This window comes from Leucoraja erinacea, chromosome 5, assembly GCF_028641065.1.
Source record: "Leucoraja erinacea ecotype New England chromosome 5, Leri_hhj_1, whole genome shotgun sequence".
NCBI lineage: Eukaryota > Metazoa > Chordata > Chondrichthyes > Rajiformes > Rajidae > Leucoraja > Leucoraja erinaceus.
Window position 1 is genome coordinate 18,482,892 of NC_073381.1, and position 15,144 is coordinate 18,498,035.

At 39.7% G+C, this 15,144-nt stretch overlaps 1 protein-coding gene across 2 annotated transcripts in view; it reads left to right on the forward strand.

Annotated features, from left to right (window-relative positions):
* The window catches only part of tbce (tubulin folding cofactor E), a 49,779-nt gene extending 35,592 nt beyond the window's left edge, over window positions 1-14,187 (forward strand). For both annotated transcript variants that reach the window (XM_055635159.1, XM_055635158.1), the window contains exons 11-17: window positions 17-81; window positions 3,606-3,758; window positions 5,711-5,864; window positions 8,672-8,740; window positions 10,379-10,438; window positions 12,326-12,417; window positions 12,808-14,187. In XM_055635159.1, the coding sequence (XP_055491134.1) occupies window positions 17-81; window positions 3,606-3,758; window positions 5,711-5,864; window positions 8,672-8,740; window positions 10,379-10,438; window positions 12,326-12,417; window positions 12,808-12,897 (683 nt within the window). In that variant the 3' untranslated portion in view covers window positions 12,898-14,187. The remainder of the gene's footprint in view (window positions 1-16; window positions 82-3,605; window positions 3,759-5,710; window positions 5,865-8,671; window positions 8,741-10,378; window positions 10,439-12,325; window positions 12,418-12,807) is intronic.
* Window positions 14,188-15,144: the final 957 nt, after the last annotated feature.

Here is a 15,144-nt window from a genome sequence, read left to right on the forward strand (position 1 = left end):
TTCTGTTCTCTGTCAGATGGTAAAACTGCAATGTTTCCCAAATTAACATTCCTGGCTATCGACAAGAACCGAATATCAGAGGTAAATGTATATCTGTAAACTTCATTCAGTAAAGTAACACAAGGACTGGATGAATATCTGTCCATTTGTTTTTGCTTTACTCAATTTACTTCGGAATGTTAATATTGTCTACTTGCAAATTGCTGAAAGTCGTTTAGAAATAACATAAATCGCTTGATGTGTAACGTACATTTTTGTAAGAGATTCTACTGTTATATTCTTAATCCAATGTAGTGGATTATCTCTTCTCTCTGCTGCTTAGTTCAATCTGGACTTGGTTCTGCAGACTGGAAAGCAACTATTTTAGTAATGTTCCTCGAATACAGTGTGGCTCCAGAGGATCAGCAAACTAGCAGTTCTTTGCAGAGGGATAAGGGTACTAATTACAGACCAGTCAGCATTAACAACTGTCATTAATTTATGGGTAAAAGCTCTAATGGATATTACCTTCTGTCCGTCTAAAAAGATGATTTATAATCCAGAATAGCCAGTGTGGTTGTGTTATGGAAATCGAACGTTCAATTAAAGATTGACTTTATCTCCTCAAGATCACTCGATGAGAGCATAGCATTTGATATACTCTTTTTAAAATGTGACAAACACTCTGGACCTTGCAAAACTACCCATGTTACTGACCTTCTGGACAAAACCCAGCTCCAATAACACACAGGGCCCACCTTGGCTCTGACGACATTCCACGCTTTTAGCGTGGATCCACATTCCAAGTGAGCTTGGTGCCAAATAATCGTATTTTGGATCATCGGGCTTTATTGGCTCTGACATACCTTACCAAGGAAGAAGATCGTTTCTATGACAATAAAAACACCAAAGTGGGCCTCATCAGGGGTACTCTGCACTGTTCCAGTCACACATCAATCTTGAGGCAACAGAAAGAGTGAGGGAACATGAGGATTTTGCAAAGCGGGGAAACTTTAATTATGAATAAAGGGCGGTCACGGTGGCAGAGTTGCTGCCTGACAGCAAATGCAACGCCGGAGACACGGGTTCGATCCCGACTACGGGTGCTGTCTGTAGGGAGTTTGTACGTTCTCCCCGTGACCTGCGTGGGTTTTCTCCAAGATCTTCGGTTTCCTCCCACACCAAATCTGTACAAGTTGATTGGTTTGGTAAATGTACAAATTGTCTCTAGTGGGTGTAGGAGAGGGTGTAGTGTAATGTGCGGGAATCGCTGGTCAGCGCGGACCCGGTGGGCCAAACTAAATTAAACTAAACTAAAATAGAGGTTAACTAGGAAGACCTGGTTTCCTTTGGACAGGGTAAGCGGAAAATACTTATCTACCTTAGCGGGGAGGCCAATAATACGAGTATATAGATTTAAGGTAAAAAGATGAGATGAGAAATGTTTTAGCCACTCCTCAGGTGGTGAACATCTGGAAGTCACTAACGGCAGTAACCAAGAGAAGGTGTACTTTATCAATGCGTGCATTTTGGCACTAGCCAGTAAATGGAATCATAAGTGATTGGAGTAGAATTAGGCCATTCGGCCGATCAAGTCTACTCCGCCATTCAATCATGGCTGATCTATCTCCATCCTAACCCCATTCTCCTGCCTTCTCCCCATAACCTCCAACACCTGTACTAATCAAAAATCTATCTATCTCTGCCTTGAAAACAACCACTGACTTGGCATCTACAGCCATCCCCCTCTTCCATCTCCAGACTGCACCTCCATCCTGAATCCAGATTGAAGAGCTACCACCAGCCCCTCCCTAATCCTCCTTCTCTACCTCACGGTTACTGGCTTTCATAAGTAATAGGAGCAGAATTAGGCCATTTGGCTCAAGTCTACTCCGCCATGCAATCAAGGCTGATCTATCTCTCCTAACTCCATTCTCCTGACTTCTCCCCATAACCCATGACACCTGTACTATTCAAGAATCTATCTATCTGTCTTTAAAATGTCAATTTATTTGCCTTCTGTGGCAATTAATTCCACAGATTCACCACCCTCTGACTAATGAAATTTCTCCTCATCTCTTTCCTAAAAGAATGTCCTTTAATTCTGAGGCTATGACCTCTGGCCTTAGACTCCCACTAGTGGAAACTTCCTCTCCACATCCACTCTATCCTAGCCTTTCACTATTCTGTATGTCTCAATGAGGTCCCCCCCTCATTCTTCTAAACTCCAACACTCATCACAGGTTAACCTACTGTTTCCTGGGATCATTGTTGTAAACCTCCTCTGGGCCCTCTACAGAGCCAGCATGTCCTTCCTCAGATGTAGGCTCAATATTCCAAATCCGGCATTACTAGCGCCTTATGGAGCCTCAGCATTACATCCCTGTTTTTGTATACAAGCCCCTTGAAATAAATGCTAGCTTTGTTTGCAGTGGGAATAAGCTTATGGAGCCTGCCACCAACACCGTGACTGGGTGCCAGGTTCCTGGGCTTCGGTTTCTTTACCAACTACCTGCTGCCCACAGGCTGACACACCTCTGGGACTAAGCTGTTTGTGGTCTCCCTGTTCTGGTCTAGTCGCTGGAGTACAGAGACTTGCAGCCCTTGTGCTCCTCTGTGAAAATTATAGTCGAACCACTTCCTCTTCAATCTGCCAGCACACCCATGGATTGGGGATCTGAAATGTTACTCATCTATTTAATATTAGATAATTCCCCAAGTAGCTGTCATTGCTACTTATAAACTTTCTGCTCTACACATTTGGTCATTGGGAGTTGTCCAGGTTCACTTTAGTTTGGGGGATGGGGAGCAGTGCTTTACTTAAGATCCTAAAGCTGTAGTGCTAATGCAGAGTTTGGCCTTTCCCTTCCCTCTGCTGCTTGGTTCCGTCTGGACATGCCTCCTTAGATTGCACCAGCCTGCAGTTCATTAGGACCCGACTAATCCCTGCCTATCCATAATGTTCCGCAGTAGACTGCGGCTACATTCTTGATGGATCACTTTTTTCCAGCCCAGTAAACTAAAGCTTTTAGCTGTCTGAGGATAGGCACAAGCTGTATGCTTTTAGCTCCGGTTATTGTTAACAAGGCAATAAGAGCATTAGTGATTCCCAGAATTGCACTCTCATCGCTAAATGTTTATCCTTCCATCCGTTTATTCACAACATCTTAGTGTTCTCTCAATGGGAGAATATGTTTTATTGCTTGTGGCAGTTCAACAGCATCTTCCATTTATAATGCAATAAAATGTCTCCAGAGCACATATAAACAATGTGACACTGAGTCAAAGGACAAGACCTATTAATGCAAGGGGTTGACTTTAATGAAGAGCGAAAGGTTTAAGAAACATCAGCATAACACCCAATGGAAGTGCAGCATTTAAGAGATTTAATTCACATCTGATATTTTCCAAAAAGCTGTACCATTACTGATGCTAGCTTTTTACTCCTGATATAGATTGACCATATTTAACATTTTTAGCTGCCACAGGGCTTTTTGCACTGTGTGTCAGGATGATCAGTCAGTTACATAACCACAATGCTGCCATTCCCTTTATTGCATAGCTTCTTGTTAACAGAAAAGGTAATGACAATATCATCGAAAATGTTCTCCTTTTGTGTTTTGAAGTTTTCAACGGTGAACGAATTAAACAAGTTACAGAACTTGGAACAACTGAAATTTAATGACAATGCAATAGTGGAAAGTGAGAAGAATGCAAAGACAGTGCGGCAGCTTATCATCGCAAAGCTAGGAGGCCTGAAAGTATTAAACAGGACAGAAGTAAGTGCTTTTACGTAGAATCTCGTGAAATGTACGCCACAGAAAACAGACATCAGCCCAACAAGCTAGTACTGGTGTTTATAAAGCATGCAAGCAATTTTCCATCCCCATTTCATTTAATATTAATAAATCTCTCCATTTGCAGTTTCTCCTTAAATGTACTTGAGCTGTTCACATCGACTGTTGTAGTCTATTCCATCATCTCATCCCTCTGAGTTTCTCCTGAATTCCAAATTGATTTCAATGTATACCACATCTATTCTATAGAGCTTTCTGAAATTTTAAAAGTAGCCAGGCAACTTGATAAGGCTGCGTTTGTTTTCTAAAAAAAAGTGTTTGTTAGGGATATAGTTCTAAAGCAATAAGTTATGCAAAAGCTGGCTGAAAGGTTATAGGCACCACGCCTTAGCAAAGGGTACAGAACTGTTATGAGCATTGTGAAGAGATTTATTAAAATGGATGAGGGACTGTGTGGGAAATGAAGGTTCTGTTCACAATTCTCTGACAAGTTTGTAATATATAAAAATTCTTCCATGATATCTATGCTGTTGGACTGTAGACTACCAGGTGGAATATGAGATGCTGTTTCATTTGTGTGTCATGTCAACTCCCTGCCCATTCCCACACTGACCTCTCTCTCCTTGGCCTTTTACACTACCACAGTGAAGCCAAATGCAAATTAATTCTATCCTGTCCTCATAGTTCTCACACTTCCTTTCATGAGATAATATCTTGGTGCACTCTTAATCTTTGAGATACCTAGCTTGGGCTCTGATACCTAAGGAAGTTCAACTCAATTTACAATTAAAAAATTTAGAAGCAAAGGCAGATGCTGTCAATTTGAATGAAAGGTGGAAGAAGCTGGATACACTCAGCAGGCCAGACAGCAACAAGTTTTTGTTTGGCCTCACTGGTAGTGGAAAGGCCCAGGAGAGAGAGGCAGATCAGTATGGGAATGGGAAGAGAGTTGAAATGACACGCAAACAGAATGATAACATTGCACATCAGGGATCATAATCAGCTTTGTTTGTTTGAAAAGTCCTGGATTAAAACATCAAGTGTTTCTCTTTCTGCAGATGTTGCATGCTGGCTGAGAGTTTCTTGTATTTGTTTTTCTTGATTTTTCTTGAATTTATACCTGTATAGTTTAAAGATTAATACCAAGTGAAGACGGTCTGATTTATTTATACCCAATGATTATCGCTGCAATTATATTGATTTAATAGCCCTGTCAATCCTGCCCAGTTAAAACTTCCTTTATTGCGACCTGATAGTGTTTGTCTGAGAACTCTTGACCACACTGAATTAATTCCAGATATAAAAAAGAGGCATGTATTACCCTGGAACATAATTCATCATAGAATGATTGCTGCTATTAATCCTCTCCTGCCTATACACTTGGACATCCACTCCATTTCCACCTATATATGGCACCACTTGATGTTATTTGGCTGTTGCATGTTTTTTTTTTACAATTACTTGTTTGAATATCTGTTCCAGTTCAGTGGCCAGTGAAATCGTTTAGGAAAGTTGTTGGCAATACCTTTATACATTTTTGGATGCATAAGCCTCCATTTAATTAATGTGTTCTATTTTTCTGTTCTTATTTCTTCTACAGTACGTTTGATTCATAGAACATAGGAAAGTACAGCGCAGGAACAGGCCTTTTGGCCTACAATGTCTATGCCAAACATAATGCCAAGATAAATTAATCACATCAGCCTGCATGTGATCTATATCGCTGCATATCCAAGTGCCTGAGTAAACATCTCTAAAACACCACTATCGTATCTACCACCACCACCACTGGCAGCGCGTGTAATTAATAAAAACTTGCCCCCCTCACCTTAAAGCTATGCTCTCTAGTCTTTTGACATTTCCACTCTGGGGAAAAAGGTTCTTCTGCCCGTCTATCCTACTATCACTTCACTAATGTTTGAATCTTGGTATAGATTTCAACTGACGAGAGAAAGGGAGCAGAACTAGACTATCGCAAGAAGTTTGGGAAGGACTGGCTCAAGGCTGGAGGGAGTCGTGATCCTGCAAACAACACACCTGATAAGGAATTCTGTGCCGAACATCCCAGATATCAAGTACTCCTAGAGAGTGAGTAAATGGTTAAAAGTACTTGCAATGTGTCAGGTCAGTCTCTCCTCTTCCCTGATTACATTTAAAGTTAGTGATTGGTCTTCAATGAGCTGGTGTAACTTATGAAGCCAGGCAAACATTTCCAGACTGAGATGATAATACTTTTATTGGTAAATGTATTAAGGAAAGCAGAACAAAGTTGTTTTGTTACAGTTGTACACAACATTGTTGAGGCCACATTGGAGTATTGTGTTCTGTTTTAAGATGGAAAGAGTGCAGAGAAGATTTACGAGGATATTGCCAGGACTTGTGGGCCTGAGCTATCGTGAGATGTGGGACAGGCCATGACTTAATTCCTTGGAGAGTAGGAGGATGAGGGATGATCCTATAGAGATGTATAAGATCATGGGGGGAGGAGATGCACAAAGTATTTTACCCAGACTCGAGGAATCATGATCCAGGTGACATAGGTTTACGGTGAGAGGGGAAGGATTTAATAGGCATCTGAGGGGTAACATTTTCACACAGTGGGTTGTATATGGAATGAGCTGCCACAGGAGGTAGTTGAGGCAGATTTTCTAACTGCATTTAAAAGACATTTAGATAGATAGATAGATAGATAGATATAAAAGGTTTAGAGGGATATGGGCCAAACTTGGGCAGGTGGGACTAGTGTAGATGAGGCATCTTGGTCAGCATGGGCAAGCTGAGCGGAAAGACCTGTTTCTTTGACTGTGACAAAGGAAGTAGAGATTTTCAGCAGTCGTGAATTGAATGAAGGAATGGATTCATTGGGTGGAACGAATTCATTCTGTTTTTGTTATTTTTCACTTGGAAATTTGTGAAATCCTGCCTCGCATTAAGCACCAATTTAACCCTTTAATGTGGAGTTTACCAGGTTCAATAGCACAATATGTTGAGAGTAGAAAAATATTAATTTTGTAATAGTTTTTAGGACTGGTTTTATTTTTGGCCACTTATAGTCTCTTATTTGGTGAACAATAAGGATGGGTAAATATTTGGTATGAAATGTGTTCTGGTGCATGAGGGTAGTGGTCTTCGAAATGTTTTGGAACGTGAAGGAATGGATCAAAGGAATATGTTGCTCTAAATGGTTAAATCTTTTCATTTCCTGGAGGTTATAACATTACACACTGCTGAAATAAATTTTACAGCTTTTTGGGGCCACTTATTAACATTTGCAAACACTAAAATTCACCGTTAAGCTTGTTAAATTACCTTGAGACTGGCATGAGATGTCCTTCCTTTTGTAGGTATTCTTATTTTCAAATTGGCCTCTGCACATTATTCTTTTTGACCAAGATAGTAAATGGGAAGGTTTTGTTTTTATCCAGTATTTGTATAATTAATAGTAAGCCAGATGGGACTTCAGAGCAGGATGTAAAGAGGCTTCAAGAGCGATAGATAAGCTAACTAAGTGGGAGAATACATGACTGAAGACAATGTGAAACAATGTTAGGTTATCCACTTTGCCCAAAACAAGTGTGTGTTAAATGGTGATAGATGAAGTGGTTTTGATGTTCATAGGGAGCTAGGTGTGCTTGTGTCCGAGTCAATGAAGGCCAACATGTAGCAAGTAATTAGGAGGATATGTTGCTCTTTATTCCAAGAGGATTTGAATACAAGAATAAAACAGTCCTATTGCAATCGTATAAGGTCCAGATTTGGATTCACCAAGAACCATTCTGGGTTCCTTGCCCAAAAAAGGATGTGCCTGTCATAAAGCAAGTGGAGTGAACATTCACCAGACTGGTTCCATGGACGGGTTTGTCTTATGAACAATAAATGAATCTCATTGCAACTTACCAAATTTCTTAAAGAGCTTGACAGGGTGGTTATGGGGAAGATAATTCCATTACTAAGGGATCTAAGGCCAAACTATGAATAGCGCTAGGCCACAGCACTTACATGAGTTTGATAGTGGTGAACCTTTGGAGCTGTCTACCTCGGGGAGCTGCGGAGGCTCAGTCATTGTGTTCACTCAACACAGATCATTAGATTTCTGATGTTTAAGGCAGATAAGGGCTTTGGGTAGTATGCTGGAACATGACGCCTAGATAGAAGATTATAACGAACCCAATGAACGGAGATGGGTGACTGACTTTTGCTCCAATTTCTTATGTTCAAAGCAGCAGAGAAGATGTGCAAACCAACCCCAGGGAAAGAACAGTTTCCCCAAAAGTAAAATGTTAATGTAGGAGCAAGCAAAATTAATAAAAGCTTTGCGGAAGGAAATAATTTATTGTGCAAATTGTTTCCTGGATCTGATCTGCACTTTATGCTGAGTACTTGCTCATTGAAGATGGTTATAGTTTGTAATTGGTGACCTTTCGTGATCGCCTCCTACAGACTTTATTAAGCAAAGCACCATTGGTCTTTCAATAGCCTTCCCTCATCCATTCTATAGAAGAGTCCTTTCATACACTTTTGAATTGTTTTATATCTTAACACGTACTTTACCATTGGGCATAAGAGTGGCTTGTGTTTTGGGTGTGAGTTTGATTTGTATGGAAATATTGTTTAAATACACTCTTGTTTTAAACATTTAATCTAATGGACTGTGGTTTGAAAGTTCTGTCCCTCCTGCCGCAGTTATGTCAAAGATCAGTGTTTTTCGTTGTATTTGCTGCACTCTGGGATATTGTCCAGAGGCCAAGAGAATCCCAAGTAAATCCACCAGTTTAAGCAAACCTTTGCTCAAGCATAAATTATGTAATTGGTCATGTGATTTCTGTTTGAAACTGGGTTGATCTTTACAGTTTAGCTTTCAAGTGTTCAATGTCTCCTTTGATTTTCCTGGGCAGTGTATGGCGTTCCTGAAGAGGCTGAGATGGAGCAACAGAAGTTGTTTGCCCTGAAGGATCAGCTGTTGGGTGAGAACATGTTTGCTAGAAGTGAAAGTTAAACTGTGCTACAAAGCTTTTTTAAAATTTAAAACATGAAGTGTTACTGACTATAGGAACCAGTTGAACAATGAGATATTGCATTTTGATAACAAGAATATTCCTTGTAAAATCCCTGCATATGGTGGGTCTTGGGTCACAAAAATCCAAAACTTGAAAGTAGCAAAAAAATCAAACAGCTGGAGGAACTGAGCGGGCCAGGCAGCATCTGCAAGAGCAAAGGATGGTGGACATTTCCGGTTTAGACCCTGTATGAAGAAGGAAGAGTGTAGAGGGAGGCGAGGCAGTATAAAGGGAAGTGGTGAGACGGACTGACAGGTGATAGATGCATCAGGGGAATGATGTTTAGATGAAGCTTTAGGTTGCGGGCTGGGGGTTGGAGGAGTATAGAGAAAGAGGCTGGTTGGTGATGGATGGAAACGGATAAGGAAAAAATACAGGCAAGTGGAGCTGGATTAGAAATGGGTTGCCCGTTGTAGGCTACCCGTGGAATATGAGGCTTTGTTCTTCTAGATCATGTGGCAATGGAAAAGGCAGGGAACAGGTGGGTCAGTGTGCGAATTAGGAGCAGAATTTGGCCATTTAGCCCATCAAGTCTACTCCCCTATTCAATCATGGCTATCTATCATTCTCTCTCAACCCTGAAATGACATGCAACAGGTAGTTGGCAGTCGCCTAGTCTGCACGCTCCAATATGGAGGAGGCCACATCAAGAACGTCAAATGCAGGAAACAAGGCGTGGAGGAGATGCAGGTGAATCTCTGCCTCATCTGGAAGGGTCAATTAGGTCTCTGGATGGTAGTGAAAGAGGAGTTGCAGGGACAAGTGTTGCATCTGCTAAGGTTGTAGGGCCACTCTAGGTCAAGTGCTGAAATAGCTACAAACTGCAGCGAGAAGCAGACGATAGAAAAATCTGCTGGTCATGATGGGCATGAGGGATCTGCTGCTTGTGCTGGGGTAGGAGCCTGGTGCATTTGTGCTGAGTGCTTTGTTAGTCGTGTGCAGAGATTAAAGGTGGCGTGAATAATGGTATTTATTATAAATTATGTTTTTACATTACAAGTTGGCAATTTTTTATTGTATTAATTAAAATGTAACTATTTGTAAAGTAGAAAATATCTTAAACTCTTTGTTGGGTGGATCAAAAGTCCAAACAGTTATTGAGTTCCAAACTAATAAGGGTTTTGATATCTTTAAAGAAAATTATATAATTTGTGCCCAAAAATCCTGTGTTTTAACCAAGGAAACAATTACCTCCATGCTGTTTCGAAATAATCAAACTTGAGTATTATTTACATCTTTATCCAAGTGACTGATGGTCGAGTGTGGTTAACATAAAACATTAACAATTTTGAGATAACATTGATTGGTTGCTTGTCTCCACTGTATTGAAGGCACTATACCTGAGCGGTGGACTATGTCAGGGCACTGTGAGTGCACCTAAAGATAGATAGATCTGAGTTTTAGTTCTGGGACCACAACGATGGAATTGACTGAAAGGAATGCATTATGGTCATGTTGGGTATGTGAGGGAGTAGAAGAACTGAATGGTAAAGTCATGCTTTATTAATTTGTCATTTGTCATAAAGCTGTTCATTTGTCCCTCAGTTTTATCTATTAAATGTCCAGATAATCCAGATCAGAAGTTATTGGAGAAGAAACTACCAGGTAAGAAAAATAGTTAATTATCTACACTTTTGGAAAAGGATAAAGCACCTGGTATACCTGTATAAAGAATATTCATTTCTATAATACCCCTGCAACCATAAGATTACCCAAAGCTTTTTACCAACGATGAGTTATTACTATATGTAGTCATGATTAAAGAGAATCATGGCTGCCAATTTCTGCAAAGTCATCTCATAAATATCCATATTGTGGGTGGGGTCCTGTGGCGGCTCCCGAGGGTCGGGCCATCCTGTCAAACCCCTCGGCACGGGAATGGTTCAGTCCAGAGGCAGCCCTTAACCAGAGGGTTTAAAGGCAAGCATTTGGGTGCCATCTATTTCTCGTGGACTTCCCTACAACCGGGAAGAACATAAATAAAGGTGCCTTTCGAAATACCTGACTCCTCTCTTTCGTTTCGGGACCTACGCACCACAATATTATGATCATCTACTTAAATCTGCCTTCTGGAGTTTTGGAATATTATCCATGGAAAATGAAAATTAATTAAAGCCAGATCACTTAAAAATGAAACAAAATATACTTTATTACTTGATTTTTTTTAAAACTGAAATTGTCTTCCTCTTACCTTACCCAGCCACTGAAATTTGAATGCTTCTTGGGATAGTATTCAGTAATTACTTCTGACTTTTGCCTCCATCACAGTGAGGAGGTGCTTGGTGAACTCACTGTGGTGGATGTTAATTTGTGTTTATTGTGTGTTGTTTATTTTTACATGTATGGCTGCAGGCAACGACATTTCGTTCAGACCGAAAGGTCTGAATGACAAATAAAGGATTTAATTCAAGTAATATATATCATGGTATTTTTAAGGTAGAATGTGTTTGCGTACCAGTCCAAAACAACCACATCCCAAATCCTAAATGATTGCACATTATAATACAGAAAAAACTGCAATAATCTAGCCCCTGCAGGTCATTGGTGCCGCACTGGAGTGTTGATGTTATTAATATGCCACCACATTCTTTCTTAAGGATCCCTTAACTACAAGATTATTATATTAGATCTGACAAAGGTTACTGGAGACATAAGGAGCTGCAGATGGTGGAGTCTTAAGTAAAACACACACTGCTGGGTCAGGCAACATCTCTGGAAGACATAAATTGGTGACGTTTTTGGGTTGGGACCAATCTGAAACACCGCCTATCCCTGACCTCCAGAGTTGCTATCTGACCTCTGAAGTTACTCCAACATTTTGTGTTGTCCTCCTTTTGTAAAAGAGCTTGCTCATCAGTTTGTACTTAAGGAATCCATCTTGTACAATCTCCATGAATTTATCCTCAATGCTAATCCTTCTAATTGGGTTGCCCAGCCAACCCACGATGAAAATGGAAAAATGTGCATGCTGGAAATACAAAATACTGGAAAAACTCAGCAGATACTATCTGACATGCTGCATTTTCCAACAGCTTGTGTTTTTGGTGTAAATGTTATTATTGTTTGGCTCTTATTATATGTACCTCTAGTTTCCTGATTAACATTATATTCTATGTCATATCCGTTGATTATCAGCCAAATGGCAGATCCCACCAATGCTTTCTGTCACTTGCTGTTTTTGACCTCAACCTAAAGTGACTATTTGGTTATTCACGTTAAGATCCTTACTCTCGGCTTTTTTTCTGTCATTTATTATCATAGCAACTCTATGTCCACCTCATTTTGCCTATCATTTCTAAATATTTCATTCCCAATCCTTGCTCAATTTGCAACTGTGTGTCTAAATACTACTAATTTATTATTTCATTAGCTTTGCAGTGTCTTAGGCTATTTATCATGTTAAGAACACACTACAAAAGAAAATGATTCTTCTTAACGGAGATCTTAAAACCTTCAACTCACAAACTAAACTATGTTTTGTCATTAATATAGAGTCAATGACCATTCAGAAAGTGAGGGGGCTGCTTCATCGACTGCTGAGAGTTCCAGATGCTGAACTAAAATTAACTTACGTCAGTTCAAAGGTGAGGCAATTCTAATTAAGGCGGTGCTAAATGTTGCTTAGTTATTTTGGCAATCTGATGGCATAGAATTACAATATACAAGGACATGTCAGTGTGGACACACAATTCTGCATAATACGGTACTAAAATCAACACCCCAATGAACATGTATTATGTGGTTTTGTATTAGTGTCAATTGCAGTATTATAGGGGCTTATCTTAACATTGTGGTATTAAGAGTTTTACATTAATACGCCATGCAGTAATCTAGGTATTTTACTAACATACTATTCTGTATTGTATAATCCTATGTTAGTACAATGCGTAGTATGTATGATTTCACTTAACAATGTGCATTATTGAATGTATTTACAATACTAATTTGTGCCAAATATTTTGTTCTTTTGTTAGATGGACATGGAGATAGACATGGATAATGATCTGAAGTCTCTTTCATATTACTCAGTAGAGAGTGGAGATTGTATATTAGTGCGATGGTAGATGTGTACCTATATATTAAGGAATGGAAGAACATTCAGCGCTTAAGGGAAGATATTTTGCAGCATTGATCCAGCACCCTATTGCAGATGCACGTGATCTTGTGATACATACATCTTTGGGATCAGTTCCTGTCACGTGCTGTCAAGCAGCAGTTTCTGAGTGTGCTGATTTTAAAGCCATAGAATGTGATGCGAATGTTACTGAGCTTTCTATGTGATTTGCACCTGCAACTTAACTCTGAGCTTTCCATTGAATTGTTTCTGGTTTTAAAAAAAGGAACACGGTGCAGAGCTGAAGGTGCGGTTCTAAAATAACATCATCTGTTTTCCCATAGTTGTAACTATCATCTCTAAATGTTGCAAACATTGAGTGGTTATGTTTACTCTTTGCATCCTGTGGTTCTGAACCCAGAATAATTTGAACTGAGCTGAAAGGTTCACTGTTAACTGTCTTTTGGTGGTTTAGGCATTTAGGCAATGTTACTGCATTGGACACTTGATTCAGTTACTGAACAAACATTTTAACTTCTAGTAATAAGTGAGTCTGGATGATTCTTGCCTGAACTTTGCGGTTGAACATGCAATGATTCTATACCTTCCTGGGGAGGGACATTATAAGTCCTGCATTGAATGATTGAGTGGAGCATTGTCAGAAAGTTTTAGTTAGGAAGCACTTGCTAACATACACCATGAGGTCAACGTTATTTCCATCAAGAATTTCAAGTAGGTGTTAATCCTTTAAGTGAGAGTGTTGTTCAAGCTTGGCCCCACAACATCTTTAACAGTATTGAGCAGATCTTTGGTATTGAGTATCACAAAAGGCTGACAATCTCCACAGTATAGTGCTGTCAGATAGGCAAGTGAAGAGTAATAAATAACACAAAGTTAAACCTCAAGGTTTTATCACAGTGTAATCCGTGCTGTAACAATATCCTCTTCCTATTTAATTTCTATATCTTTATGTGAAAGGTGTTCAATTTACTTAAGAGTGATGGGATCTAAAACAGAATTGTGATGAAGGGGTAGATCAGAAACATTACCTCTTCTCTTTATAAATTCAGTCCCTCTCTTTTATTGTCCACTCAGGTTTAAAAAATCTTGAACTACCTGTCTTTTTTTTCTTCTTGTAAGACTCAGCAAAATTCCCAGAGACTCGTACATCTTTAGGATGTTGCATGGCAAGTATTGTGGGTTCTAAGAGTTCTGATTACTTTTGACATTGAAAAGCACTGTAGAAGAAACTAATACAAAATCCATTCCTCTCGCTCTAAATAAAAGTTTTTTGCTTCAATCAGATTTCTATTCTCATTAGCTGAACTGAAACAACATGGACCTTTCACACAGAGTACAATGTCTGTTTGGTAATTATAACATGGTTTGCTGTGTTCTTTAGACAAGGTGGTTATAAAACTAACTTTGTGTGTGTGTGTGTGTTAATCATTTTCACATAATGTAATAAAATTGGCATTATACACTTCACACTGGAAAGTGCTAGCTGTACAGTTAGTGAAATACTTCCATACATTTTGCTTAAGATGCACAAGAAAGCCTTCCCTATGTTAAGTCTATGCGATCATTTTCCCTTGCTCATTTCCTTGATGCATGGACTTTGTTTTCAACTTCTGTGCTCTTTGGCCCTCAATTAAGACAGAGCTAGGCTTTTCTAATGCATCAGAGAAATTACAATGTACCTTCAGCTGCAATCTCACCTCATCCTACTGCAAAATAACAAGCACTCTTGACATTTAGTGCAGCCTTTGTGCACTTCCTTCCCCCAAAACGAACAACTTCTACCTGGCCCATTCCTTCACAGTAGGAGGGTTGGTTGATGATGTGCATGGGAGAGAAACAGTTACTGTAGAATTAAGGGAATGGGATTATTGTGAAGGGTGAGCTGGATTTAATGGGCCAAATGAACTCCCCCATTGTGAGAAGGAAGAAAATACTCACCAATCTGGTGTGAAGATAGTAAACTTCGACGGTGGACGTGTACTTTCTTGGCAGCTTGAATTCTTCCTCCCCGCAGCGTGTTTGTGTTAATATTGAACATTTACTTTGCTAAAGAGATTAAGAAATCCCTGTAAAGTCATCTCTAAACTGCTTCATTTAACACCAGTCCTCTTGGAGGTTAGCTGTCCTAATCTCAATTATCCCTTCACGACAGCATCCAGAACCGTACATGCCAGCCACAGAATGCGTCCCACCAATTTACCTGCTCGGAAGTTTACTTAAGTTGCACGTCTAAACT